This window comes from Myotis myotis, unplaced genomic scaffold, assembly GCF_014108235.1.
Source record: "Myotis myotis isolate mMyoMyo1 unplaced genomic scaffold, mMyoMyo1.p scaffold_m19_p_2, whole genome shotgun sequence".
Lineage (NCBI taxonomy): Eukaryota > Metazoa > Chordata > Mammalia > Chiroptera > Vespertilionidae > Myotis > Myotis myotis.
The window spans coordinates 36704520-36730170 of NW_023416324.1; the positions used below are offsets into that span (position 1 = coordinate 36704520).

The window sequence follows — 25651 nt, forward strand, 5'->3', positions numbered from 1 at the left end:
CAAACAGTGGAACTCGGCGCTCCCTGCCCGTCACCTGCACGGTTCTAGCTGCTGGCACAGTCCACAACTCAATACCACCAACAGCTCCAACCTTGGGCAGTCAAAACAGTCTATCCTGAGCCTAAATCTGGAGAACTGACCTGGAAGTCCCCCAGGACAGGCTCCCACCCACGCCAACCCCAGGCATCGAAGAGACACCATTAACAGATGGCGAACATGGGCCACCTCCAACCGTGCAGCCTCTCTAGAGCACCAACTCCGGGTAGGGAACCGCCACACTCGTGGTGGGAATTGGGATCCCGGGACCCTGCTAAAGCAGAGCCTGGGAATAATGAGGAAACCGCTAATTACAGTCACTGAAGGCATTGTTAAATGGTTTATTAAACTTGGCAAAGAAAAACACATCCACATCTATCAGTAAAAACGCTTTTCTATACATATCAAGCCCTTGAACTTGTCCTCATTCCAAGTAGAAATAAAGGTTTATACATGTGTGTATGTACGCATATAAGCGCATATCCCAATGGAATCACACCATGTGTAAAGTCATCTCATCTATCCAGAAAGAAACACAGGTCCATGCCTGGTTGGAGAGACAAAGGCATGTTATCTGGGTAGGGACATGTTATATTACAGAAGTGTGTGCACACACGCACACATACTTAAACCAGATGCCGGATCATTTCCAGATGCTACAGTGCAGGACAGCCTTTGTTAAGGAAGAGGAGGGGGGGAGAAAAAGCTTACCCTTCATGTCCAGATACTTGGGTTCAGGTTACATGAAACAGGATTAGTTCAGAAAATAGTACAACTTCACAGCCAAAGAGAAAACCAAAGAATGAAAACCATGTAAACAGCCAACGCAATTGCACAACTGAGCACAGTGACAAAAGGCCAGACTTCTGGTTTTGCTCCGACACTCCTTCCTCTGCCCCACACCTGTGACCTGCTGTGGAAGGGGGGTTTCTGAGGCCTAATAACAGGGCTTGAGTTCGTCCCATGACAAAATCCAGTGGCATCCAATCTAGTGAGATCTCATGGGATTTGCTGCTTGCCTATGCCTGGCTGTCATTTCTTCCTCCAAAGCCATGCCGATCAGCTGGCCAACCCTCCACCTCTCTACCCTGGGTGGGCAGCACCAGGGCCGAGCAATGTCTGTGCACACAGCCTGGGTGCAGAAAAAGAAGTGGCAGAGGAGGGGTCAAGAATGATGGGATCCCTTGCCCCAATCACCTGCCAGCGACAAAGGGAAGGCAACAGTGTTTCTAAATGCACACATGCCCTGTGACTCCCAACACAGGTCTTGTCACACTACCAGACGCCTGCCCTTCCTGAGAGCCTCCAACCACAGGTCCATATGGGTCTCACTCACTTTCATGAAAATCACTTGCCACAGATCTGCAGAGCAGGAAGGTCACTGGTGGTTATCTCGTCCAAATCATCTTGACGAGGAGCCAGAGCTCAGAAAGGTTAAGTGACTTGCCCAAGGTCACACTGCTCCCAAGTAGAAAAGCTGCCTCGCTAAGCCCATGCTCCTTCCACTCAGCTAAGTCCTGTAAACCAGCTGCAGCTACTAGTCCTGGGAGGCCAAGGAAGTGACAACTGGGAAAATCAGACACTGGCAGCCAAGGAAGGCAGCATGGCAGTCGCAATCACTGCATCAGCCCTGCAGAAGCAGTAGCAGAAATGAGATGCAAGGAAACCAAAAGTGGAAGAGGAGCTGCAGAGTGGGCAGGACACAGAATCTGGAGCCAGGAGATCTGGGCTCTAGTCCTGGCTCTGCCATTGACAATCTGAAATACCTTAGCCAGGTCCAGCTGCAAATCTGGGCCTCGTTTCCTCATCCGTGAAATGAAAGGTCTGGACAAGATGATCTGGAAAGCCCTCTCTTCCCCATTTCAAGTCACCAGGCCAGATTATAGCTTCAGCCAGACTTGCTGATTAGGTGGCCTCCAAAAGTCACTTTACTTCTCTCTGCCTCCATTCCCTGACCTGAGACGAGGAGCTGACAGGCTCCCAGGGCTCCTTGGTAAGAACTCCCAGGAAGCCTTGTAAACCAACTGCCCTGGCATGAGGAGGGGCCAGGGCCAGCTGACTGGCTCCCATGCCCTGCAGCCAAAGTTGCAGCTGAACAAGGGACCTGAATGGGAGTCAAACGCATCAGAGTCAGGCTGAGTGCCCGCAGGGAACCAGAGGGGACAAATGAAGTATGTCACGGCTGGCACCCAGGTCAGGAGGCGAGCAAACACATGCACATGCCTCCTCCCACGCAGCATTGTTCCCAGTGCCTTTGTCAGCAGTTCTGCCGGGCTTGACAGCCGGGGCTTCCTAATAGGGCAGGCTGACCCAGCAGACACGGTTACTTCCCCTACAGTGGTCCATGGGGACATACCACTGCCCGGGGGTGGGGGATGTGCCAGGAAAGCTGGGCTTGTCCTCAACAAAGGACTGGGAGCCAGCCAGCTACAAGGATGGGCCCTGGGGGCCTACCATAACCCACACAGGTGGTCTCCTCCACCCTCCCGCCTCTGCAGCATCCCCAACAGGTGGGCAGTCACTGGCAGCAGGGAGCTCACAACCTCCCTCCAAGGGCCTAGGCCAAGGCCACCTGGTGTCCAGATTTAGGAGCAGAAGCCTCTCCCATATACACACCCACATGCAGGTCGTGGCTCTGCCTCAAAGAACAAAGAGCATAGTAGGCTCTCTCACACCCCACACAGTCTTATTCTCTCCAAAGCTGCAGGGCCTAGAAATTAAGAACTCGAAGCCATACTATCTGGTTTGAATCCCAGATCTGTCACTTAACAAGATGTATCATCTTCGGCAACTTATTTTTAATCTCTCTGTGCCTCAGTTTCTTCATCATTAAAAGAGATAATGATGGAGTTGACATATACAAACTGTTTAGAATGGGGCCTGGTAGACCATATCAAAGCCAGACATTATTAAAACTGCCTTCAGCATTTCTTCATTCAGAATCTCTACCATCTGACACTCTGGTTCACCGATGACCGCACAGGCTCTGGGTTCCACCTGCTTCTGGCACTTCCTGGCAGTGTAACATCGAGCAAGTAACTTAACCTCTGAAGCCTGGGTTTCCTTTTCCAAAAAAGAGGATCCTCTGACCGACGTCCGAGGGCGACTTTAAGGATAAAATGATAATGCATGTAAAGCACCTCGCTATGACTATGAATTATTAACAGTAACAACATCATCCTTCCCCTTTCAGACATGATCCTTGTCAGCGAGCCTGCGTTACCTTCTTTCAGTGACGGCCAACTGCTGGCACACAGGACGACTGCCAGGTAAATTCGAGGGTCACTCCCTCGCTCGCTGTTCAAATGAAGCCTCCTCATCCTGTGCCTGTGAAGTTGATTTTTTTTGAACCCACATACAGGACTTTACATTTATGCCTATTAAATTCCATCCCGTTGTTTTCAACCTGGAATGGGAGCGGGAGAATTCACTAATCAGCTCTGCCTCGGCCAGTACAGAGGCAATGTCCCTGAAGAGCTGCCATCCCCGAGAAATTACAGGATCTAGAGAAGCCGCACTCTCAGAGCTAAGACGGTGACAGCCACAGCGGAGAGGGCCTTGGCCAACTCTGCCCCGTTTGCCAACACCCGGACACAAGAGATGGCTCTTATTAACAGAGTCCTGTCAAGAGGAGGGAAAGCACTGCTCTCAAAAATAAAGCCACATGTGCACACTGTTGTCATAAACACAGCCCCCTTTCAAGGCCTCTGCTGCATTCCTCCCCACACAGTAATGTGTTTCATTTCTTCAACATAAACACAATCAGATTTATTACATTCCAGCAACACTTCCAGGATGGAGATTGAGAAAGCTGCGTTTCCTGGGAACAAAGGGCACTTGTGCAAGTGTGCACAGAAAAGGGGAGAAAAGGCAAAAACCACCTTCTGGATTCTCGGTCAGGTGACTGTGAGCCACATCAAGAACCTTTGTGCAATCTGCCCTGCAGTGGCGGCAGGAGAGAGAGCTAGATTAAGGTTTGGGTTTAAGATCCTGTGTCGGGCCAGACTTAAAACTTATCCGCTACAGACTGCAGAGCTTCATGCCATTTAGAGTCTATCTCCCCTAAGCCCAGACACATCAGTTCAACAAACCCTTCCTGGAGCTCTGAGCAGCCCAGGGAGTGAGACTCATCCTGGTCTGTCCTCAGGAGACAGGTATGCGGGCTCCTGTATGACAAGCATCTGTCCCCTGGAAGGTGGCAGAGAAGCAGCTGGGGGCTGGGTTCTCACTCACACCTTCAGCTCTTACTACTTTTCCAGGCTGGAGGAGGCAGCACCCCCGGAGGGATTCCTGGGGAATCCAGGCAGGAAAAGGAAGCCCTTAGGGGGAGGGCAAGAGAAATAAGTTTCCCAAAAAGGGAGGACTCAGAGCAGGAGCCAACGTGATGTCATGGGACAAGTACGGGTACTGGAGCCAGAAGGACTGATCACATTCCAGCTTCACCACTTCCTGTGTGGCTTTGCAGAGATGACTTAACCTCTCTGAGTTTCAGCTACATCTACAGAAAGAAGGGCATGAATGGACCATCTCTGAGGTTCTTCTAGCAATGCACTCCAGGTTCTAGCCAGAAACTTCTGCACCTTTGTTAATCCTCTCACCATCCATTCAGAGGGACTATATAAGCCATCTAGTTCCCTTTTACCTGTTAGGTCTTTGCAGTAGGCAAACATGAGATTAAACAGATACTGAACTGGCCTCCCACCTTGGTGGACCCACCCAAACCCTTCTGAAACCCTTGGAGGCCCCAGCTCCTCCCCTCCAGCCCTCCTCCCGTCCTGCTCTCACAACACTAATGAGAAGGGACTGGACTCAATTCCTGCCCAAGCTCAGTGAGCACCCCTGGCTCCCATGCACCCGGAGGGGGAGGAAAGAGCCAGCACTGGCCAGAGCCCCTCAAACCCAAGGAGCCAATGGCATCAAGCAGATGCCCCCACCTCTGCAGACGGGCCTGGTTCAGCAGCTTTTCAAAGTCAACAGTGTAAGTTTTTCAAATCCTAAAAGGATTCTCAAGCCCCTTCTAATCTGTCTGCCATTTTGTTTCGTCTGCTCAGCTCAAGTCAAGGGTAACTTGACATTTGGAATACTAACAGCAAATAATCCACACCAAGGACAGGCCTGCTGCTGCAGTGTCAGCATGTGGCTCACAAGGATGGTGGGGACATTCCAGTTGTCTGCAGAGGGTCCCAGAAGGCACACTGCGTGGGGGACCTGTCAGCTACCCCCAGGGCAGGGCTGCACCTAATTCACTGGACTTCTCAGCACCATGTCCAGGGCCGGGCGGAAGGGAGATGCTATGTTGGATGAATGCATGCATACAAACAGCGGAAGTGGGAAGTTTGCATTCTGCAAACTCTAGAGGCCGGGCCCTGTCCGAAGCAGCCATGACTCACGGGCTGCCTCAGGTGACGTGTTCTGCTTCCTGGCACTTCCACTTTGCAACAGTCCCCGAACCCACAATTGGTCCTGACAGTGGGATGAGATGCTCCAGCAACCCCTTTGCCTACAGCCAGGCCACACACCGCCAGCAGGACATGCAGGTGCAGCAGGACATGCAGGTGGGACCACTTATTTGACATTTGACCCTGTCACATACACTCAAGGCCCAGTGCACAAGCCAGGTCAGGCAGGATCCAGGGTTGCGGAGGGGGGGGGGGGGGGGGGCGGCGGGGGGGTAGAGAGGTTGCCTTAACCCCTGCTGTGCAGTAACCCACTCTGGCCTGCCATTTTAAGAGGAAGTGGTGCAGAGAGTGCCAAGTGGCCAAGGGAGGCAGGAACTTCAAGGGCAGACTTTCTGTGGCCAAGGCTGACCTCCAATCTCTAACCTCTGAAGCAACAAGGGCTTGGATGACACAAAGCATTTTTTTTAAAACTTTTCAAAGACAGTGAGCCCTTTGGATATAAAAATAAAATCCCAAGACTTCAACTGAGTAATAAAAGAAGACGTAATGACTATAGCCACAACATCAAGTATATATACGAATAAAGCTCAACAGCAAATAAATCCAAGTGCACACTTGAAACCTCCTGTCCCCCTAAGCCCGTGGTCGGCAAACCACGGCTTGCGAGCCACATGCGGCTCTTTGGCCCCTTGAGTGTGGCTCTTCCACAAAATACCACGTGCGGGTGCGCATGTACAGTGCGAATGAAACTTCGTGGCCCATGCGCAGAAGTCGGTATTTTGTGGAAGAGCTGCGCTCAAGGGGCCAAAGAGCCGCATGTGGCTCGTGAGCCGCGGTTTGCCGAGCCGCAGTTTGCCGGCCACTGCCCTAACATTAACAGTAACAACATCATCATCCAACATCATTGCCGCCTCCAGGAAGCCCTTTGACCGCCCTGTGTGATCTGAGCACCCTCCTCTGTGTTCCCACCCCTCCTCTCTGTAGCCCCTCCTATGGCAGCACTGGATCCTCAGTTCTTCCAACAAACACATATGCTTGCTTTGCACATGCTAAACCAAATGTTTACTTTCCATTTCCCCAATTAGACTATAACATCTTTGAGGGGCAATACTTTATTCGACTTCACTTTGCAAGTACCAGGAAACAGATCTAGCATGTATCTCACACCAAAAAGCCATCTGTTGAATAAATGAGGAGTGGATAAGCACACCACCTCAGGAAGGATTCTGAAGAGTCCTGGAAAATCTAAGACTGACTAAGACAACTTCGAACTATCGGGGTGACCCCATGGTCACTTTGGGTCGCTCCGCCTTTAGAGAAATATATATGCCCAAGGGGTATGAGCCTGAGTTTCCAAACAGGCCCAGGCAGCAAAGGGAGTTCTCTCTTTCCGGCTGAGGCTAAACAGGGACCAACCACAAACATCCAGTAATGCTGAACATGACGTGAACAGTGCAAAAATAGCTCCTGTATCTCTTGACCCCTCCCTTCTCCCCAGCAACACAAAGGGCAGAACAAAGTGACACCCCTAACAAGCCTCAGCTTGTTCCAGCACAGACAGCCCCAGCCTCCTACATCTGGACCAGCTGCTGTGAGCCAACAGGGGATTCCAAATTACATTTTAATTACCATAATTTTTCACAGGTACCTGAAACCAGACCGTGACAATGGTGCAAAGAAATCCCCAAGTATGATGCATGAGGATCACGCTACAAGCTAGTCCTCTACGTGCACGCCCCTTCTCGCATGCCCTTCATTTCACGGGCACTTTACGGTTTGCAGAATGCTTTCAGTGGCCTTCTCTCCCACAGGCTCTGGCTCCACTCCAGCCTCTGAAGTAGAGTGCCCTCTACAGAGAACCTGGATTTTAAAAAAAGGAAATTGGGGGCTGGGGTGCAGTTCCAGAGGGTATCCCAGAGGGTTATTAAGTACATTTAAAGACCACATGGAAAGCACAGTGAACATTTTTTTAAGAGAAGAAAGTATCTACTTAGGATAATTCATGCTGGGCAGATAGTGGATGCGTAACAGACAGAGATTCTCAGTGTGGGACTCGTCTATACAGCCAGCAGGTTAAGAAAGTGAGCTCTGGAACTCATCTGCTTACATTTGAATCCAGGCTCTGAAACAGTGTAGCTGTGGGATCTTGGGCAAGTTAATTAACCTTTCTGGACCTCAGTTTCATCAACTGGACAATGAGGGTGATGGTTAGTAATTACTTCACTGGGTCATGTTGAGTCCAAAGAAATGAATACAAGTAAAGCACTACCCGAGTGCCCAACCCTAGTACATAGTAAGCACTCAAAAAATAAAAACTTACTGTGGGAGAACGGCAGGTGCCTTAAGAAAGGGGAAAGGCACTTAGCTCCCCAGGCAGCAGGCAGACTTTGTGAGGGAATTCTGGAAGGAAGGGTGGTGTGGGGATCAGGACTCTGTGGCTCTCCCGCTCTAATTCTGTCTTAACACATCTTTTTACCCCCGTCTAGAGGATGAGCACCTTCAAGGAAGGGACTGGGTCATGTTGTTTTTTGGTAACCCTTGGGTCCCTAACATGCGACCTGCATAAAACTTCTGCTTGGTCAATATTTACAAAATTAATTGAACAAATTAATTTTATCTCTCTTGCCTCTGTGCATTCCAGATATCAAAAAGAAGCAGGCTACACAAAGTCCTCTAAAGGTGGCTTGTTGCTTTTCAGCTGCAGCAATATTTGCAAAAGGAGTCGGCGCCTGTGCGTGCCAGAGCTCCTGAGCTGTTGGCACTGCAGAGAAGCAGAGGCACTTCGCATGGAAGGAGGCCCATGGGTCCTGTTCTGGGGGAGTGAGCAGCATGAAGCCCACCCATGTGCCCAAACTGTAGGAATCCCCATATCAGCCAAGGGACGGGCGGGGGGGGGGGGGGGGGCGGCGGCAGGTAAGTGGCTTCCACTGTAATTCCAAAAGAAAGCCCACATGTAGCGAGGAGCAAGGACACGCTTTATTTTTACCTACAAATGACCGACAGCCCGGAATGGTGCAAATTCTGCTTTATCATCCTTAGTACCTTTCCAGGATCCACAGTGGCTTCCCAGGGCGATTGAAAAGGGAGAGAGCAATTTCTGAGGTTCTCAGAGGAGAGGGAGAACAGACAGAGGGGGTGAAGTCGGGTTGGGGAGAGAAGGTGGTCTCAGGGAGCCACAGTCCCCTGCAACCCAGAGGGCTGGAAGCACCCAAGGCTCCTACAAGTGGCCATAGCTCCATTGGCTAGGGAGGCACCAGGCTATGGAATCAGAAAGAGCCGAGATCTGATCAATGTTGCCTTTGCTGTGTCCTGAAGCAAGGGACCACGTGCACTGGGCCTCCTGTTCCTCCTCCACAAACTGGTGCTGCCACACCTGAGTCGCCACAATAAGAAGCGAATGAAGCGGTGCCTGCTATGTATTAATTACCTTTCAACAATTAAACCAGAGACCAAATAAAAATCCTCAAAGGCTCTGTTGTGTGATCTTTCATTTTAAATATATTTATTGATTTCAGAAACAGGAAGGGAGAGGAAGAGAGAAACATCAATGATGAGAAAATTACTGATTGGCTACCTCCTGCACGCCCCCTACTGGGGATCAAGCCTGCCCTGACCAGAAATCAAACTGTGACCGCCTGGTTCATAGGTTGACGCTCAACCACTGAGCCACACTGGCCGGGCTGCTGTATAATATAGATGAAATCCCTTCTGTTCTCTGGGTTCCATATCTTTCCACCCACAAAGGGACAGGCCATGCTACACCATGGCCTACTGGACTATTGGCAAAAGTCTCCCCTTTTCTAGTGTTGGGGGCTCCACTCTGAAACCATATCCTGGCTTCAATATGGACCAAATTCTGATTTCAATGTTTATTCCCTCCCAAATGGTATCCATGGGCTATTCATCCACCCATTCCACAAGGATTTGCTACCTTCTCTACTGTGCATGGCTGGGCAGTCGCCATTTATAGCAAACAGGACAGACTAGTCCTGCCTTCCCCAGGCTTAACTGCTAAATGCTGTAAAATATGAGTGAGTTATTTTACTGTGCTGGTTTTAAGAGCTACAAAAAAAGAAGTGCTGGGAACCTTGAGGCATACAAGAGCCTGACCCACTGAGTGAAGTGCCCTTTAGGCTGATGAAAGATGAGCAGGTCCTAACCTGGAGTCCAGGGAAAAGGGAACACACCTTCCAGGCAGCGGGAATAGCACCTGCAAAGGCACTTTTTGAGAAACCAAGAAAAGGCCAGTGTAGCTTCAGGGCAAAACGGAGACTGAAATTGCCCAAGTCAGGACTGGTAAGGCAGGCTTTCAATATGGATTGCCATTACACCCTGTGTGGGGCTTCCTCCACCCCACCCCCACCCCAGAGGGGTTTCCTGAAACCTCTGGATTTGGGGAGAGTCTTCCTGCATAGACTAAGCAGGAGAGGTAGGGATGACCCAGGTCACAGCAAAGCAGGGCAGACCCAGGCTCCAGAATTCAGGCAAGGCATTCTAGCCTGGAACTGTCACAGACATCGAAATGAACCCTCCTCGGATAACCTTTCAGCTTTTTGGGTTTCTTTTTAATCCTCACTGAGGATATGTTTTTATTGATCTTTAGAGAGAGAAGAAAGGAGAGAGGGAAAGAGAAACATGGACTGGTTGCCTCCTGTACACACCCTGACTGGGGATCGAGCCCAACCTTTTACAGTACAGGATGACGCTTCAACCAAGTCACTAGCTAGGGTGCCTTTCAGTGCCTTCTAGTTTTTTCTAAGGTTTTGCTCCATCCCTGCCTCCCTCCCACTCCTACTTGTTTTGCTTCTTGTTTTTATTTATTTATTTTTAAACTGGGGCCTGCTTACGGTCAAGTTAATGCATTTTTAAAAAGAAAGGCTTGCTTGCGCTGCGGCCCTCCCTCAGAGGAGATGGGTGGATCAATAGCCCTCTTAGCATTCTTCCTCCACCACCAGCAGGCCAGAGAGGTGGGCTCCAGGGCAGGCCCTGTGCTCCCTGCAAAGTGGGCCTAAGAGCAGGGCTCAACCTCACCCCTCCCTCAGCTGACTCCCTTCCACTCCCAGGCAGCCTCTCCCACACCCTGCCCTGAACTACCAATAGAGTTAAAGCCCAGGAAACAGGAGGGCAGACTAGGATAAGGGAGAGTCTAAAGACTTAAGTTCAAATCTCAGCTTAGCTTCTTCAGTCTTGAAACCTTAGACAAGAGAATCAACCTCCCTGTACCTCAGTTTGCTTAACTAAAAATTGGACCTGTCTAAAAACTGAGTGAAGTAATGGGAAAAGAGATCTGGGATGCTGCCGGCCAGCACACCCCATCTCCCAGGCTCCAAGGCCCCCACCTCGGTAGACCGGGCCCTCCGTGGAGGAGCAGATCACCCGCTGTCACAGATCCTCCTTGCCCACCTCCCCCGGGGCCCTCCCCCCAAGTGAGCTGGCACGCTCTGAACTCCCTCAAGTGAAAACCCTCTCCCAATGCCCGATGCCGACAGATGGGGAGTCCTAAAATACAGCGTATGGATCATGTTTCGTGACTAGCAAAACATGCCAGCCGGGACACTATGAGAACCCGGCCGGTTTTCAGGAACAGGATTTTACACATTTCCCAGGATTGGCGGATCTGCGCGCCCCTCCGCCCACGAGCTGTGGAGCCTGGATCCTGCACCGGGAGAATACTCAGGACAGGTGGGGGCAAGTGGGGGAGGAAAGTCCCACAACTCACAGGTTGGCTATGCCATAGCCCTCTGCTGCTTTTAATATTGTCATGACCATTTACTGAGCACCTACTATGGTGTCTGGGTTTTTTTTGCTGCAAATCAGGTGTTGGGCACATGCTCTCAAGTCACACTGCCTGGGTTCCAATCGTGTGTGTTTGTGTGAGTGTGTGTGTATCTGGGCATGTTACTTCACCTCTCCGAGCTTCCGTTTTGCATCTGTGAAATGGGGCTGGTAGTACCTTCCCCTCACTGAGTCAGGGTGAGGATTAGGTGACTGACCTAATGTGAGCTGCTTTGACAACCACTGCCATTGTCACTGCGGCATAGCTGTTGGGTAACCATCACTACCACCACCCTATAGAAGGCAAAATAGACACTAAGAGGCCATGCCAGCTATCAGAGCCACCCAGTGGTAGGGGCCATGTCTGTCTCTGAAGGGTCGTGGGGATGGACTTCCAAGAGTCTGCAACCCCCTGGACTTCTTCCGCACAGGGATTTGTGGATGTGAACATGCAGTGTTTGCACAGGGATTCCAGAATGTAGCCATCCCAGAGATCCAGGGTCCCATGAAGGTTAAAAGCCACAGCTCCATACAACCCTGTCTGCTCAACACGCACAAGGTCCCCCTGGAAGAGCAGTCCCGGACTCTAGGGTTTGGAGCAGGAATTACACCCCAGCCTGGCCGGTGTGGCTCAGTGGTTGAGCGTCGACCTATGAACCAGGAGGTCGCAGTTGGATGTCCGGTCATGGCACATGCCTGAGTTGCGAGCTCGATCCCCCGTAGGGGGGCGTGCAGGAGGTGGCCAATCAATGATTCTCTCTCACATTGATGTTTCTATGTCTCCCTCTCCCTTCCTCTCTGACATCATTAAAAATCTTTTTTTTTTTTTTTAAAGAATTACACCCCAATTCTTTCTTCAAAGGAAAGAAATCTGTTCTTGGCAACGTCAGTTACAAAGAGCTCCGACTGAAGGAAGGAGCCCGAGAGCCACAGGCAGTTAAGTGTGCGGGCAAACCTCCTGGAAGGGAAGCCATGTGTTACACAGGTTCTAGAATCGCAGAAGATTCAACTCGGCAAACAGGAAGGTAGCCTGCTCTTCCAAAGACTTCGAGAAGACCTGAAGGGGTAGAAGGGAGATGGAGGCAGCAAGCCAGGCACCTGGCAACTGAGGAAGCCCATGGGCAAGGGGCACGACGGCCTGGGTTCAGACAGTCATGTGACTGGCATCACCCCACTGGACCTGGTCTCTTAAGAACAGGCACATGTTTAGAAATTACGTCATCTTGACAAGATATAAATCAGGGTATTAATCTTTGGATAATGAAAGAGCCAGACTTTTATATTTGTTATCTAATTTCCTTCGCAATGAAGATATACCCATGTACTACTTTGGAAATAAGACATGAAACATATCTACTTACAAAACTGCCCATGTGGAGCACAGGATCAGTCTTGGCCTAAGTACTTATGCTTCTGCCCAAAAGAGGCTCTTGAAGGCCCTGTCTGGGAATTGGTGATCCAAACCACTCCCAGGAGTCGTATCTTCTGGGAATAGAGTGGGGAGGTTAGTATGTTCAACACACTTCCCTGGATCCTCTGGGGCTTGGTCTTTCATGGACACATAAAAGTGTGCCACCTCCCTGGAACAACTGATGGGAAGGGTGTCAAATCCAGCTGAATCAACGTGTTCTGTAGACTGGTGAAGGCCTCGTTAAAGAGATTAAAGAACTGGACAAAATGCCTAATTAAATTCTTTTGGATGGGGTGGGGAACAAGAGGAGCAGAAGCATGGAGAACAGAACGTGGTCCCCACTGCCTGCGCCCTTGCCGCCTGCAGACAGCGCTCTGAACCCTGTACGCGCACAGCTGTGAATTTCATTTGGTGTGTGTGGTTTTCAGTCCCAGTGTTTTGAGGATACATATAATCCAGACTTCCTATTTACATTACATTGGTTTTCACCAACACAATAGCTACAAATGCTTTCTACTCCACTCCTGTCATCTGTATGGAAATCCTTCTCAGACGCAGGAAGACCGTAAAGTCATGGGAAGAATTCTCGGGAGTGGCGAGAGGGCTCGGTCCCACTTCTTCCTGCTGGCACAGGAAACTCCTGTGTGGGAAGAAAAGGGGCCGACCCACGCCAGGAGCCACTAACCCACACTTGGCTTCTTCTTGTTTATCCACAGCGAAAACACAGAAGCCCCTACAAAAAACATCCTTATTGACACTACACAGTATTTGCTCTTCCCATAAAACAGTTCCTAGCCACCAACTGGGCCTGGAACAGACAACAAGAAGCACATTTGAATAACCATCGAAGTCCCACCCTTACCTGCAGAGAGGAAACTGAGGCACTGAAAGAACCTCCAAATCCAGAGGTCCCAGATGCCTTCTTCCAGAGAACAGTGCGGTAGTAAACCACAGCTTGACAGAGCTAGCCTCAAAATGCAGAGGAGGAAGGAAAAGCCTGTCTGTATTTCTAAGGACATCCCTGAAGTACTTGCATGCACATTTCCTTTCAACTGTCTTCTAAAAACCCTGGTTTCCATAGAAGTAGTTTCTCACCATAAAACCAGCTGGTGTCTCACCTGTTTGTAGGGCCAAGTCCAGAACCTGGCACACAGAAAATCCCAAACCTAAACTTACTGGGTTGACTGAAATGACTGAGTAGATTAGGTAGGACCTTTAAGGTCCCTGAAGACAGGAATCAAAATGTGCCATCTAGATTTGGGGCCCGGCACTGACAACCTGTGCTGTGGACCTCCCTACACAATGTGCTCTAGTCTTAAACCCCAGGACCTGTGAACGTGACCTTGGTTAGAAACAGATCCTTACAGATGTAACGAAGTTAAAATGAGGTCACACTAGAATAGGGTGGGGTGGGCCCTAATCCAATGACTGGTGTCCTTACAAAATAAGGGAAGTTTGGGCACACGGACACACAAGGAGAATATCCTGCGATGGCAAAGGCAGAGGCTGGGACTGATGTAAGCCAAGGAGCATTAGGAACTGCAACACTGAAAGAGAAAGGCCTGGGACAGACTCTCCCCCAGGACCCTCAGAGGCGCATGTTCCCTGCCGACACCTTGATTTCAGACTTCTTAGCCTCCAGAGCTCCGAGAGAATAAACCTGTGCTGTCTAAAGCTTCCTTACTATTTGTGACACTGGTACTGCAGCCTAGGAAACTAATACACCTGAATCCTTTCCAACCCTCCAACTACCTCTCTCCTACTCACCCACCCACTCCTTTCCTCTTCCTCCGTACTGTTCCCGATTCAGGGTTACGTGACTTGAAACAGCATAGCTGCACTTTGACATCTTGCAACCACCCTTGACCTCCCACCAACACCATCTGGTACAAGTCAGAGTCCCCGTCCCCATCTGAGTCATCTTTACTGGGTGGCAGACTCTGCCCCTTGGCCTGCCAACTGAGAACAGCCAAGGAGAGTCTGAAGCAATGCACAAGGTGTTGGGAAATACAGAGATGTGGGGGAGGGGGGGGAGGGAAGGTGAGTGGAAATTAGGAGAGTGTGTGCAGAAAGGGGGAGGGGAAAAAAGAAAGTTAAAAGGGGGGCCTGAAGGTCAATGGCACAGACAAGAGGCAAAGAAAGCAGACCTCCTCTCCCTGTCCCCATGGCCAGTTACACGCCTCTCACTCCCTCCCCCACCCGCTAGACACCTGCCTGGAACTTTACTCCAGCAGCCTGCCAAACAGGTTAACACCCAGCGAGCTGCCTACCCACACAGCTGTTGCACTTTGAGCTTCCACAAAGAGAAAGCAAGCTGCTTCCCTTCTGGAGCTGGGCTTTATTTGTTTTTGATTTTCAATACCTGGAACTTGGTGGGGCCAAGTCAACATCAAATGGCCCAGGTAGATGGGGCTGGGGGGTTGAACACATCACCTCACCTGTGCCAGCTTAAGAAGCAGTCACCTGGGGTCCTGGGGAAGGTGTGTCTTACCCAGTCTCACTCCTCTACCACAGCGAGACCAGGAGACTAACAGGGCCAGGGAAGTGAGTAACCTCTAACTCTCACCTCCATTTCTACAAAACCAGAAACAACGCAATCCTCCAGCAGTGGCAGGGATGGTGGATAATACAGATCTACTTGGTTACAGGCCACAATGGGGCCTAGTACCTTCCTAGGTGCTGGCACTCATGCACACTCAAAGCAAGTCCACAAAGCAGGTCAAGAAGCCAGTCCAAGTGACAGGCACAGTGCTGCAGGGGCAGCCTGAAGTCAAGTTGAGAGGTGGGTTGGAAACTCAGCTCCACCGCATGTGAGCTGTAAGCCCTTCATCTAGCAAACAAAAAATTTATTGAGCACCTACTATGGGCTCTCAGTGGCCTCATCTGCCTTAACAAAGCTCTCCTGAGGATGGAACATGTTAAATATAAAATGCCTGGCACAGCCCTTGCCGATCTGGCTCAGTGGATAGTGTTGGCCTGCAAACTGAAGGGTTCCGGTCAAAGGCACGTACCTCAGTTGCAAGCTCCTCCCTGGCCCAAGCGCTAGTCAGGATGCGTGCAGGAGACAACCAATCGATGTGTTTCTTTCACATCGATATTTCTCTCTGTCTTTCCCTCCCTCTTCCGTTCTCTAAATATCAATGGGAAAATATCCTCGGGTGAGGATGGATGGATGGATAGATAGATAGATAGATAGACAGACAGACAGACAGATAGATAAAGTGCCCAGCACAATGCTGGCTCATTAAAAAGGCCACTATGAAAGAGAGAGATTAGAATTCTTATGGTCCTATCTTCCATATCAGAGCTCAAGGCCCAAGGTCTACATCAGATTTCCACCCCATCCACTGGAACGTCAGCTCAATGAGGACAGACAGGGATATCATCTACGCTGCTCCCTGCTGTACTCCCAGCACCTACCACGTGCCTGGCACGTGGAGGCACTCAAATGTTTGTTATACGAACAAAACTGGGGGTAGCCAAGGCACCAATGTTGAAGGCAGAAATAGCAAAACCACCGCAACACACGGAATACCTTGTGGAGGGAGGAAAAGGCAGAATCCGTATTTATGAGCAAGCAGTCCTGTCCCCGGGTCAAGGGACTAAAGGGCCCGGCACCCACTCGTTCCAAATGAAGCCAAATGAAAACAGGAGGCTACACAGGCTCAGCCTCAGAGAGCACCGGAGGCTCCTCTTGGAGAAAACGGGTAAGGGATGAGTGCTGCCTCCGTCGTAAGCATAAAACGAGGGCTGGAGGTCACCCGAGATGGGTATCCAATGAGGAGACAGGTGTGAAAGAGCCAGAAAAACACGTCAAAACTATTGTGCAGATGTTTTCTTCAAGAGACGCCCTCACTTCAGTCGGGGTTCACAGAAATTCATCGTCTTCTTTAACTGCCCTCTCCTCAATCCACTTCCAATTCAGGTTTGAGCACACCTGGCGAGTGTCCTGAAATGCGTAACACAAATCACTGGCCATCTGGAGCCCCCTGGTAATCACCCACCCAGGGTCCTTTTAGGCACAGCTGTTAGCTGTCACTCCAACTCCTCTGCCCCAGATTAAACCTCACCAAACCCCAACCCTGGGTATATAACCAGACATGCCTTTATCATTCCCATCCCTATGGGCTGTGCCCCGCCGGCAAGTCCTAGCGCAAGCCTATTAAAATCCACTAAGATATATGATTAGGAGGCATCCGGGTGGGAAGGCATCACAGCAGATGGGAGCCTGAAGACTTGAGAAGCTGAAGGCTGAAGCACTGCCTCCCTTAGGTACATAACTAGAAGACAGGTTGCGTACCTCTCTAAGCCCCCGTGTCCGCCATCCATAAAAATGAGAAAAATAGTCCCTCCCAACAAGACTGCTGTGGGAGACTCCAGGAAAGAACAGGAGACTGGCCTCTACATGGCTCCATTTTTAAAGCGCAGCACCATTCCTGTTTCTCGGAGCTCCACTCTTCTCCTTCTCACCAGTGGGAGAATGGGTCCAAGTACCAGTTAGAAAACCATGCCAAGCACAAGGCAGCCCTGCGAAGCAGAAGTCGGCCCGTTTTCTCAAGTGATTAACAGGTCCAAGAAAGGCTATGGTGCAATTGAGGAGGGTCACAGCCAAGATTTACAGGCGTATGGCCTTCGGGTGGTTTTCTAAGGCTGTGCACAACCCTCCTTTGGCTGAGGATCTCAGCAGCAAGTAATTTTCTAATTGATTCATTAGCACTCCAATCAACTAGTACTTTAGACACAAAGGGCCCTGCTTGGGTCTGAATGCCTGAGCCCAGGATGCTGCGCTGAATGGACCACTCCAGCTCCCGGTTTAGCACAGCCCAGGGGTGGGCCAGAAGGCCCACAAGGAGACCCTCCAAAAGCCACACCAACACAGGAAGAACGCTCAGTCTAAAAGCAGAAGCAATCTCCACAGCTCCTTCAATGTTATTTTTTTGTGACAAGAATTTTCTGACTGGAACACAATTATGCAAAAATGTTAAACAAAAATGGAGGAAAAACAGCCTGAAAGGAAATGCTGACCCAAAAAAGTTAGCACAAAGTTAGATCTGGTGGTGGAATGATGGGCAAATTTTTCTTCCTTCTACTGCTTAAGATAAGCATACATCTCAAGATAAGCCCATAGTAGGTGCTCAATATATTTCTTCAGTTTTCTCAAGTGTAAAGCCACAGCGATTACATCCAATTCCCAGGGTTACTCTGAGGATGAAATGAGATTATGTATGAAACAAGCAGAGCCCGAGAGCTGTGGGCACCGGACAGAGTGCCGGGCTTACCCACCAGCTCAGCGATTCATGGGCCCACCTGCCATTCAGACCAAGAATCAAAGTTACACTCCGGGAGGTCATACATGACTCCTGTGTCACTTGTGAAACGTCAAAGCCACAAATGCGAAAATTCACAAATCTCTAGAGTAATGCTGTGATCATTTAAATGTAAATTAAACTTTAAAAGTAATCTTCATCATTCCATATCCCCTTAGTGTGTGGGATATTCATATGAGACAAGGTTCCTCAATGGACCAAGCCGATAGGAAGGAACCTCCAGCAGAGCCTCTGAGGGAAGGATCAGAAACTTCGTTGGGCCTTTGTGAGATCTGGGACCTGTTTGCTGCCTGTACACTCAGCTGTAGAGAAGTCCTCAAATGTAACTTGGCATTTTGGAAGGACTCCTAACTCAACCCAGCCTGGACCAGCATGCTCCTCTACCGACCCTCCATCTACCCAGCCACTCATCCACCCATCCATCCAGCCCAACACCTCTAAGTATATTCCCCATAAGGAACTCCTGATGAGTCGAAAGGCAGCGGGAATGCTCAGCGAGCTAGCGGGCTTCCTTAATATGAGACACAAAACGTCAGGCATCCTCAGTTCCCACAGCCCTGGGCTCAAGGTACATAAAAGGACCAAAGGCCTAGACACACTAGTTTGCTCATCAAATCCCAAAATTTCAGAACTACCACAGGACACCTTAGGAAGCTTGAAGGAAAACGATGCAAATCCTACTTCATCTGGCCAGGAATTCCCTTGTCACCCCAGGAAGTGGCATTATCCAGAAAAGCCAAATGGGTCCTAATTTCTTCAAGTGACACCACGAAGTCAAACTTCCTCACAAAATATTCCTAGGGAACCTTTGTCAAAACTGTCCCCACTGGGTTTCTCGCCCCCACTTCCTATGAGGCTCCATCTCATCTCCAAAGCACTTCCTCCTGCCCCTCACCTCCCACTCTCCGGGGAGGAAAGCCATCCACTTCGTGTCTTACTATGGCAACTCCAACACAACAAGGCAAACATAAACGAGGTGGCTATCATCATACGCATCTCACCTCCCTAGGATCCATAGCAGGAAGCAGCTGTGTTCCACTCATCTCTTTCACTATCTGAGCATCTACCACGATCAGCATTGTACTCACTATTATTACTACGTTCGGAGAAACATGCAGATGATGCAAAATTTGAGAAGCACAATCTCAATCCACTGCTCTGAAATTTCAATGTGGGGGTCAATTCTCCGTCATTATTACCTACTTATTCTATAACAAAGAATGATTAATAACAGAAAAACATCAACAAGATCCATGAGGCTCAACCAAGATCCCAGAAGAGAGCACAGAAACCCACCAACCTCACAACAAGTAAGTCCCTCAGCAGACTCTAAAGGGAAGGCGAGAAACTTGGAGAGTTGGCAAAGGGAGAGCTGGCCCGCCAGTAATGCATCCTCGGGCAGTCATTCCATCCCCTGTGCGGCCCTAAGTGTCCTCATCCATAAGGTAAGCACTAAGTTTCCCCACAGACCCCGTCACGGAGAGGGCAGTTCTCCAAGGGCTTTGGCCAACTTTGGAGCTGAACACATAGTTTAAGTTTAGTTTGCATCTAATGAGGCCTCTGCTCTCTAATTCTGGTAAGTACAGGCAGGTCCATTCTTTCCAAAGAAAACAGGCCCATTGTGAGAGGAAGAACTTTGGACCAAAATCTAAGCCAAAGTAGGAAAGACCAAGGTCACCTCTACTTTTATATCCCAGAGGCCCCAGAGATCTTCAGCTCAACTGGCCTCCCATTCCACCTGGTGACTCACACACACACACACACACACACACACAGCCAGTCCAACCCCAGCAGCTTTGCCTTGAAGATTTTCCCCTTTAGCTGTTCTGAGATGCTTCCACGTAAAAAGGCCCTGTGTACCCAGTACACTCACCCCACCCCCACGCTAAGAAGCTCTTTTTATAGGGAAATTAGAGTTTAGAATATCCAAGTAAACCACACACAGCAAGGGTCCTCAAACGTTTTAAACAGGGGGCCAGTTCACTGTCCCTCAGACCGTTGGAGGGCCGGACTATAGTTTAAAAAAAAACTATGAACAAATTCCTATGCACACTGCACATTATCTTATTTTGAAGTAAAAAACAAAACGGGAACAAAAACAATATTTGTATTTGCATGTGGCCCGCGGGCCGTAGTTTGAGGACCCCCTGACACACAGAGTCAGAACCCTGGCTCCACAGAAGTCAGACAAAAATGGGCAGGTTCCCCAGGTGTGGCCTGCCCCCCTCTCCCCAATGCTGTAGCCCAAGGCAAGGGAGGGGGCACACAACAACCTTCACTGAAATGAACTGAATTAGCAAAATTATACCCAAGCCAGATAAAAACCGGAAAACTCTATATTGAGAAGCCAGCCTAAGGCCCAGCAGTGCAAAGATACTTTGCCAATATGCTTCTTCCAACCACAGACATGGACTGAGAGACCTGAGAGAGACTGAGGATGATGAGGTCAATTCCTTTGTTTTATAGACAGAAGACAACAGCAGAGAGGGGGCTAACTACCCAAATCACACATAACCAGAAGCTGAGCTGGACTCAGACCCTGGGCTGCGGGTGGCAGACTTATCCCCTCCCGAGATCACCCAACGCCGGGCCAGGCTCCCACTCCACATCAGTCCCAGCCTCCACCAACCCGATCCTCTGATCTAGTGTATCCTACTGTCTATGGGCTCTCCTGGTCTGGCAGGGGTGCACGTCCCTTGGCCTTCTGCATGCAGGCGCACTCCCACCCATCAAGACCCAGATTCCAGCCCAGCCTTCCCCTCGCACCTGTCACCACTCGCACCTGCCACCACTCGGCAGGATGGGCAGCCCAACAAGGACATGAGGCAAGTCCTTGCTTGGGATCCCACAGCCCAGGAGTGCATAGGCCCTTGCCACTCTGGTCCTTACTACCTGCATCTATATGAACCTTTAACACAAAGACCGCTTCAGAGAGCTCATAATTATGATGGGGAGAAGGAGTAAACCATATAAAATTCCCTCCCAGGAACACTCAACCTCTTCAGAGGGAAGAAAATCAAAAGCCAGAAACCCAGGAAGCCAACCAATCGGAAGTGCCTTTGAACCTGGGTCGGGGCTCACACAAAACTCTGTATGGGATCTGGTGCTTAAGGAGGCATGGACTTTTGAACATGCCATCTACACATGCCATTCATGGGGCCCTGGGATTTCCGAGTAACTACAGCCAAGGGGTAACGGGCAGAAATGAAGCAGACCCCTGAGAAAGGTGGGGTGAGACATGTGAACATCTGGTGCCTTCCTGAGCTGAAAACCACTCCTGCCCTCATTACAAGGTCCCTCTAAAGACAAGGAGTTAGGTAGAAGGCCCCTCACTCACAGGGAGGCTCTCAGGCCAGGACGGTGCTGAGACCTGCCCCTTCCCTACCGTGCCTGGCACATGCGGCCTCCAATGAACGTTTGCTGAGTAAATGAACGAAAGTAGGATTCGGTCCTGCTCCCCTCTGCTCTGGGCACGAGGCCGGGCACACAGCGGACACAAAGCTAATGTGCGGAACTGAACCGAAGTTCTGGACAATATCTCTCTGGACATGAATAAAAGAGGCGGCACCAAGTGTGGGCGCTGCAGTGGTGGTCTCCCCAGACTTGAAACAAGCCCTGAAAATTTCAGGAGAATTCTTGGCAAACTAAAGAAGTTCTCCTAAAATCCGGTCTAAAATCTCCTCAGAAGGCAGTCCCTCCCCGACACTAAAAACCAGGATTCAGTTTCCACGATGGGTGCCTCAAGAAGGCAGCTATTGTGTGCAGGAGAGTGAACCTGGGCGCACACCCGCCTGTCCACACCCTCCTCTTTGTGTGAGGGACACCGTACCACATGGGGCTCCTGGAACCCAGCTCCCTCTCCTCCGCCCACCCTGCCTGGCCAGGCCCCATGAACGCACTGCTCGTGCCATCAACACTGTTGTTTTGGAATGTGCCAGTAACTCTAGTGGCAGGAACAGCAAGCTTTAAGCTCAGCAGAGAAACCAGCTGGAGAGGCAGCCTCATGAAATAATGAAATGCCAAACCAACCCCTACATCTTCTCCAGTCTCTCAGGTCACCTACCAGATTAGAAGGCCTGTTGCTAAGGCAACCATATCTTGCAAGTGCCGGCTGAACTTCCCCATAATTTTTAACCCTTTAACTAGCTGGGGAAGGTTGATGTGCAAACGAACCCAAATAGCAGGAAAGTTGTCCTGCTCTGGGTGTATTTTTACAAATTAAAGCAAGAATAAAGAAAAATAGTGCCTGGGGCAGGAAGGGGGTGGGGGCGAAGGTCCCCAGTTAAGCAAACAGACGAGCAGTGGAAAGGAAACTCTGCACACATCCACCTTTCCTTCCACCACCACACCACAAACAACCGACTCGGTGGCCGTGCAGCAAACTTTTCATGCACCTGGCAACTCGTCCACCGCGCAGGAGCTGAGAAGGAGACAGGGCTAAACAAAGGCAAGATGGGCTCTGCCTGCCCTCCCGGCCAGGCTCCGCGCCCTCGCACCGCAGACTACTGCAGGCCCTTCTGGGGTGAGCAGGAGGAGGACGGGAGCCAGGCGGAGGGGGACAGATGGCCAGGAAAGCACTGGCACTTTCCAGTTGTCTGATGGGCGCCTGCTGCCAAACAAGTCCCCGCCTCCCTGCAGCACCCCCCAACCCCACACACACAGCTCCTGGAAACCATGGTGCTGGCTCTAAAGGGACAGGCGATGCCATGCCCAATGCTGGCGCGCAGGGAAGACGGCTTCTTCCACCTCCCACTCCCCCACACCTGCAAGTCACGGGAGATGCAGGCACGAGCGTCCACTCCCTGAGCTGCCCCGGCCACTCCCTCCCTCCCTCTCAGAACCGAGGTCTCCCCCACCCACCCCAACCAATCAACCCTCTCTGTGCTCAGCAACCTGAGTTCATGGGGTCCTTCAAGAATAAATCTTTAAAACGACTTTCCTCAGCCTCTCAGGTTTGACAGGAGAGACTTAATAAAACCACAGAGGCAGAAAAATGCCCTCGATGGCTTCACCACTGGGGGTGAAGGCCTCTCACCTCACCCCATTTCTGTGGGGAGTCAGGGGGCAGGAAGTGGGGCTCACCACCGGCAGCAGAGGCTCCTGACTGACCAGCCAGAAGGCCTGTGCGGTTTCCCCAGAGGGCCAAGAGCAGGTCCCTGGGGAGGAAAGGAGGGAGAACAGGAGAGAAAACTAGGGGCCCACTAAGAGGAAAGAGAAGGGCAAGGGGCAGGATGAAGGGAGGAAAGGAACGAGGCAGTGAGGGAAGGCAGTGAGGAAGCTGCAGGGCAACCCTGAACGCTAATAAAAGGCTTGGCGGCAGGTGGCAGCAGGGGGCACGGCCCCAGTCTCCCCAGAGTGCCTAGCACAGTGCCCCCCACAGGTGCTGGGTCAACCAAGCTGCTGTGCTGCACACAGACCAGACCACAGCTCCACTGGAGGCAGAAGCTCCAGATTCACTTGTAGAGTCGGTAGGGAGGGCAAGGAGTGGGGCAGGGGGGAGGGCAGAATGTGCAACATGGAGTGGGCAGGGCAGGGGAGAGAGAAGGTGCCCTGCCAGTGTACTAGCATTATCAGTAGAGACAAAGGGAAAAATCAACCCTGCACGCCCCCCACCACCTCATTCTCCCGCTGCCCAGTCAGCCTGGCCATCTCCACCTCTCACCGGGGACACCTGGGAGGGAATCCAGTCCAGTGAATTAAAGTCCCTATGTTCTCTTTGCCAAGTCATTAACAAGACGTACAACAATCGGCCTGGCCAAGGAGTGATGATTTTTATTAGCACTTTCACCCGTCACCCAGCCCTTCTGCGCATGGATGGGTCGGTCGGGTTACGAAGGAGCTTAGGAGAGGTCATGGGGAGGGGTGAGGCTGAGAACAGGCTCTGTCCCGGGGAGAGGGAAGGGTGGCTTCGCCTGGAGTTTCATCATTGGGCAGCATGCTCAACGGGCACCTGGGCACTGTGTTCCGACGTGTGGAACTCTGATGGAGGAGGCTGGGACAGGAACCTTCAAGGAAGGGCCCTCCTCCACAACCAAGGTGGGTGAGCAGCCAGCACTCACAACATCCAGGCCCAAGGTTCTACTTCCCTAACCTACTTGAGGGCAGGGCTGTGAGCACACCTTTACACAATCCCTCTGCAGTGCCCAAGAACCCGTGCAAGATAAAAAGGACTTTAACCCCCCAGATGGGCAGGCTGCCACCGAGCTCTTCCATTGCTTGGTGTCATTTATCCCAAACCTTCATTCAACAAATGCTTATAGGGCACTTACTATGTGCAAAGCCCTGTGCAAACAAAAATGAAGACTAACACGGCTGTGTGCCCTCAAGGAGTACCGTTCATCTGGCAACTGAACGCTGCACTCTCATGGCGCTCATTCCTGCCGGGCACACAGCATATGATGGACACACTGGACTCTTGGATTCTCAGGAGGTGTGCCCCTAAGGCAGCCGTGGGCAAACTATGGCCCGCGGGCCGGATCCGGCCCGTTTGAAATGAATAAAACTAAAAAAAAAAAAAAGCCCGTACCCTTTTATGTAATGATGTTTACTTTGAATTTATATTAGTTCACACAAACACTCCATTCATGCTTTTGTTCCGGCCCTCCGGTCCAGTTTAAGAACCCATTGTGGCCCTCGAGTCAAAAAGTTTGCCCACCCCTGCCCTAAGGTGTACCCAGTGCAGGTGGAGAGCAAAGCAAGGGCAGTCTCAGGGCTTCTGTGCAAACTGCAGTGCCTGTTGACCATGCTGACGAACCAGAACCTTCCTAAGCGATTCCACAACTGCTAAACCAAAGACCATTTTCAGGGGCTGCAGCTGGTGCCTTGCTCCCGAGCAGAAGGAACACCAGAACAAGAGGCAAGAAGCCTGGCTCCCAGCCACAAAGACTAGCAACCTGCTGTGTGAGAGGAGAGTGGGGACGCGTTGACTTCTACTCTCGGGGCCTCAGTTTCCCCCGCTGGTACACAAAGGGGGTTGTCCAGTATGAGCTCCAATACACAACATACAGAGAGCAGACCCGTCCTAGCTGGACAGGGCTCCGGGAACAAAGGACACAGCGAAGAGGATTCCAGGCAGAGTGGGCAACCCGCCGCTGCGTCTCCACCCCCGCTCTCAACGACACAGAGAAATTCTACCCACAGCTCTGAATAATAACAGAAGTAACATTTAGGTAGGGTTGGGGATTAAGCTAAACCTCACTTAAGAGGCAGGGATGTTGGCACTGGGGAGCAGGAAACGGGCCTGGGAACGTACTTAATACCTACCGCAGAGCAAAGCGGATCACGGCCAGCTCCTGACTCAAGAGCATCTTCGGCTGCTGCCACACTTCTCCCTCTCGCCAACTCCAGACAGGTCGATGGTGCCAGGCCAAAGAGTGGGGGCTGAGGGTCAGTTTTAGAAGCCACATTTTCAGAAGGACATTGGCAAACCAGAAGCCAGGCAAGATGCCTTCCAAAACAGAACAGGCGTTATTTTAAATGGAAAGAAGCCCCTTGGTGGAGGCGGAGGAGTTTTGAGGGAAGAACAGAGAACATGAATGAGTTGCTATAATTAACACCCCCCTCCCCCCCAAAATAAAGTTGTCATAAGGAAGAGGAAGTCTTTCCACTCGGTGGTGGTAAGACCAAGAACACAGACTTCTAACCATTCTAACTGTCTAAAACTGAAATGTGCTGCACTGCTGAGTAGTGAGTTCCCCGTCCTA

The 25651-nt window shown here is 50.8% G+C and overlaps 1 protein-coding gene across 8 annotated transcripts in view; it reads right to left on the reverse strand.

The window, feature by feature from the left end:
- The window catches only part of SSBP3 (single stranded DNA binding protein 3), a 150335-nt gene that overhangs the window by 81383 nt on the left and 43301 nt on the right, over nucleotides 1–25651 (reverse strand). For 2 of the 8 annotated variants that reach the window (XM_036350997.1, XM_036350999.1), the window contains exon 2: nucleotides 25212–25328. The exons of the other annotated variants lie outside the window; for them this stretch is intronic. In XM_036350997.1, the coding sequence (XP_036206890.1) occupies nucleotides 25212–25328 (117 nt within the window). The remainder of the gene's footprint in view (nucleotides 1–25211; nucleotides 25329–25651) is intronic. 8 annotated transcript variants of the gene reach the window in all.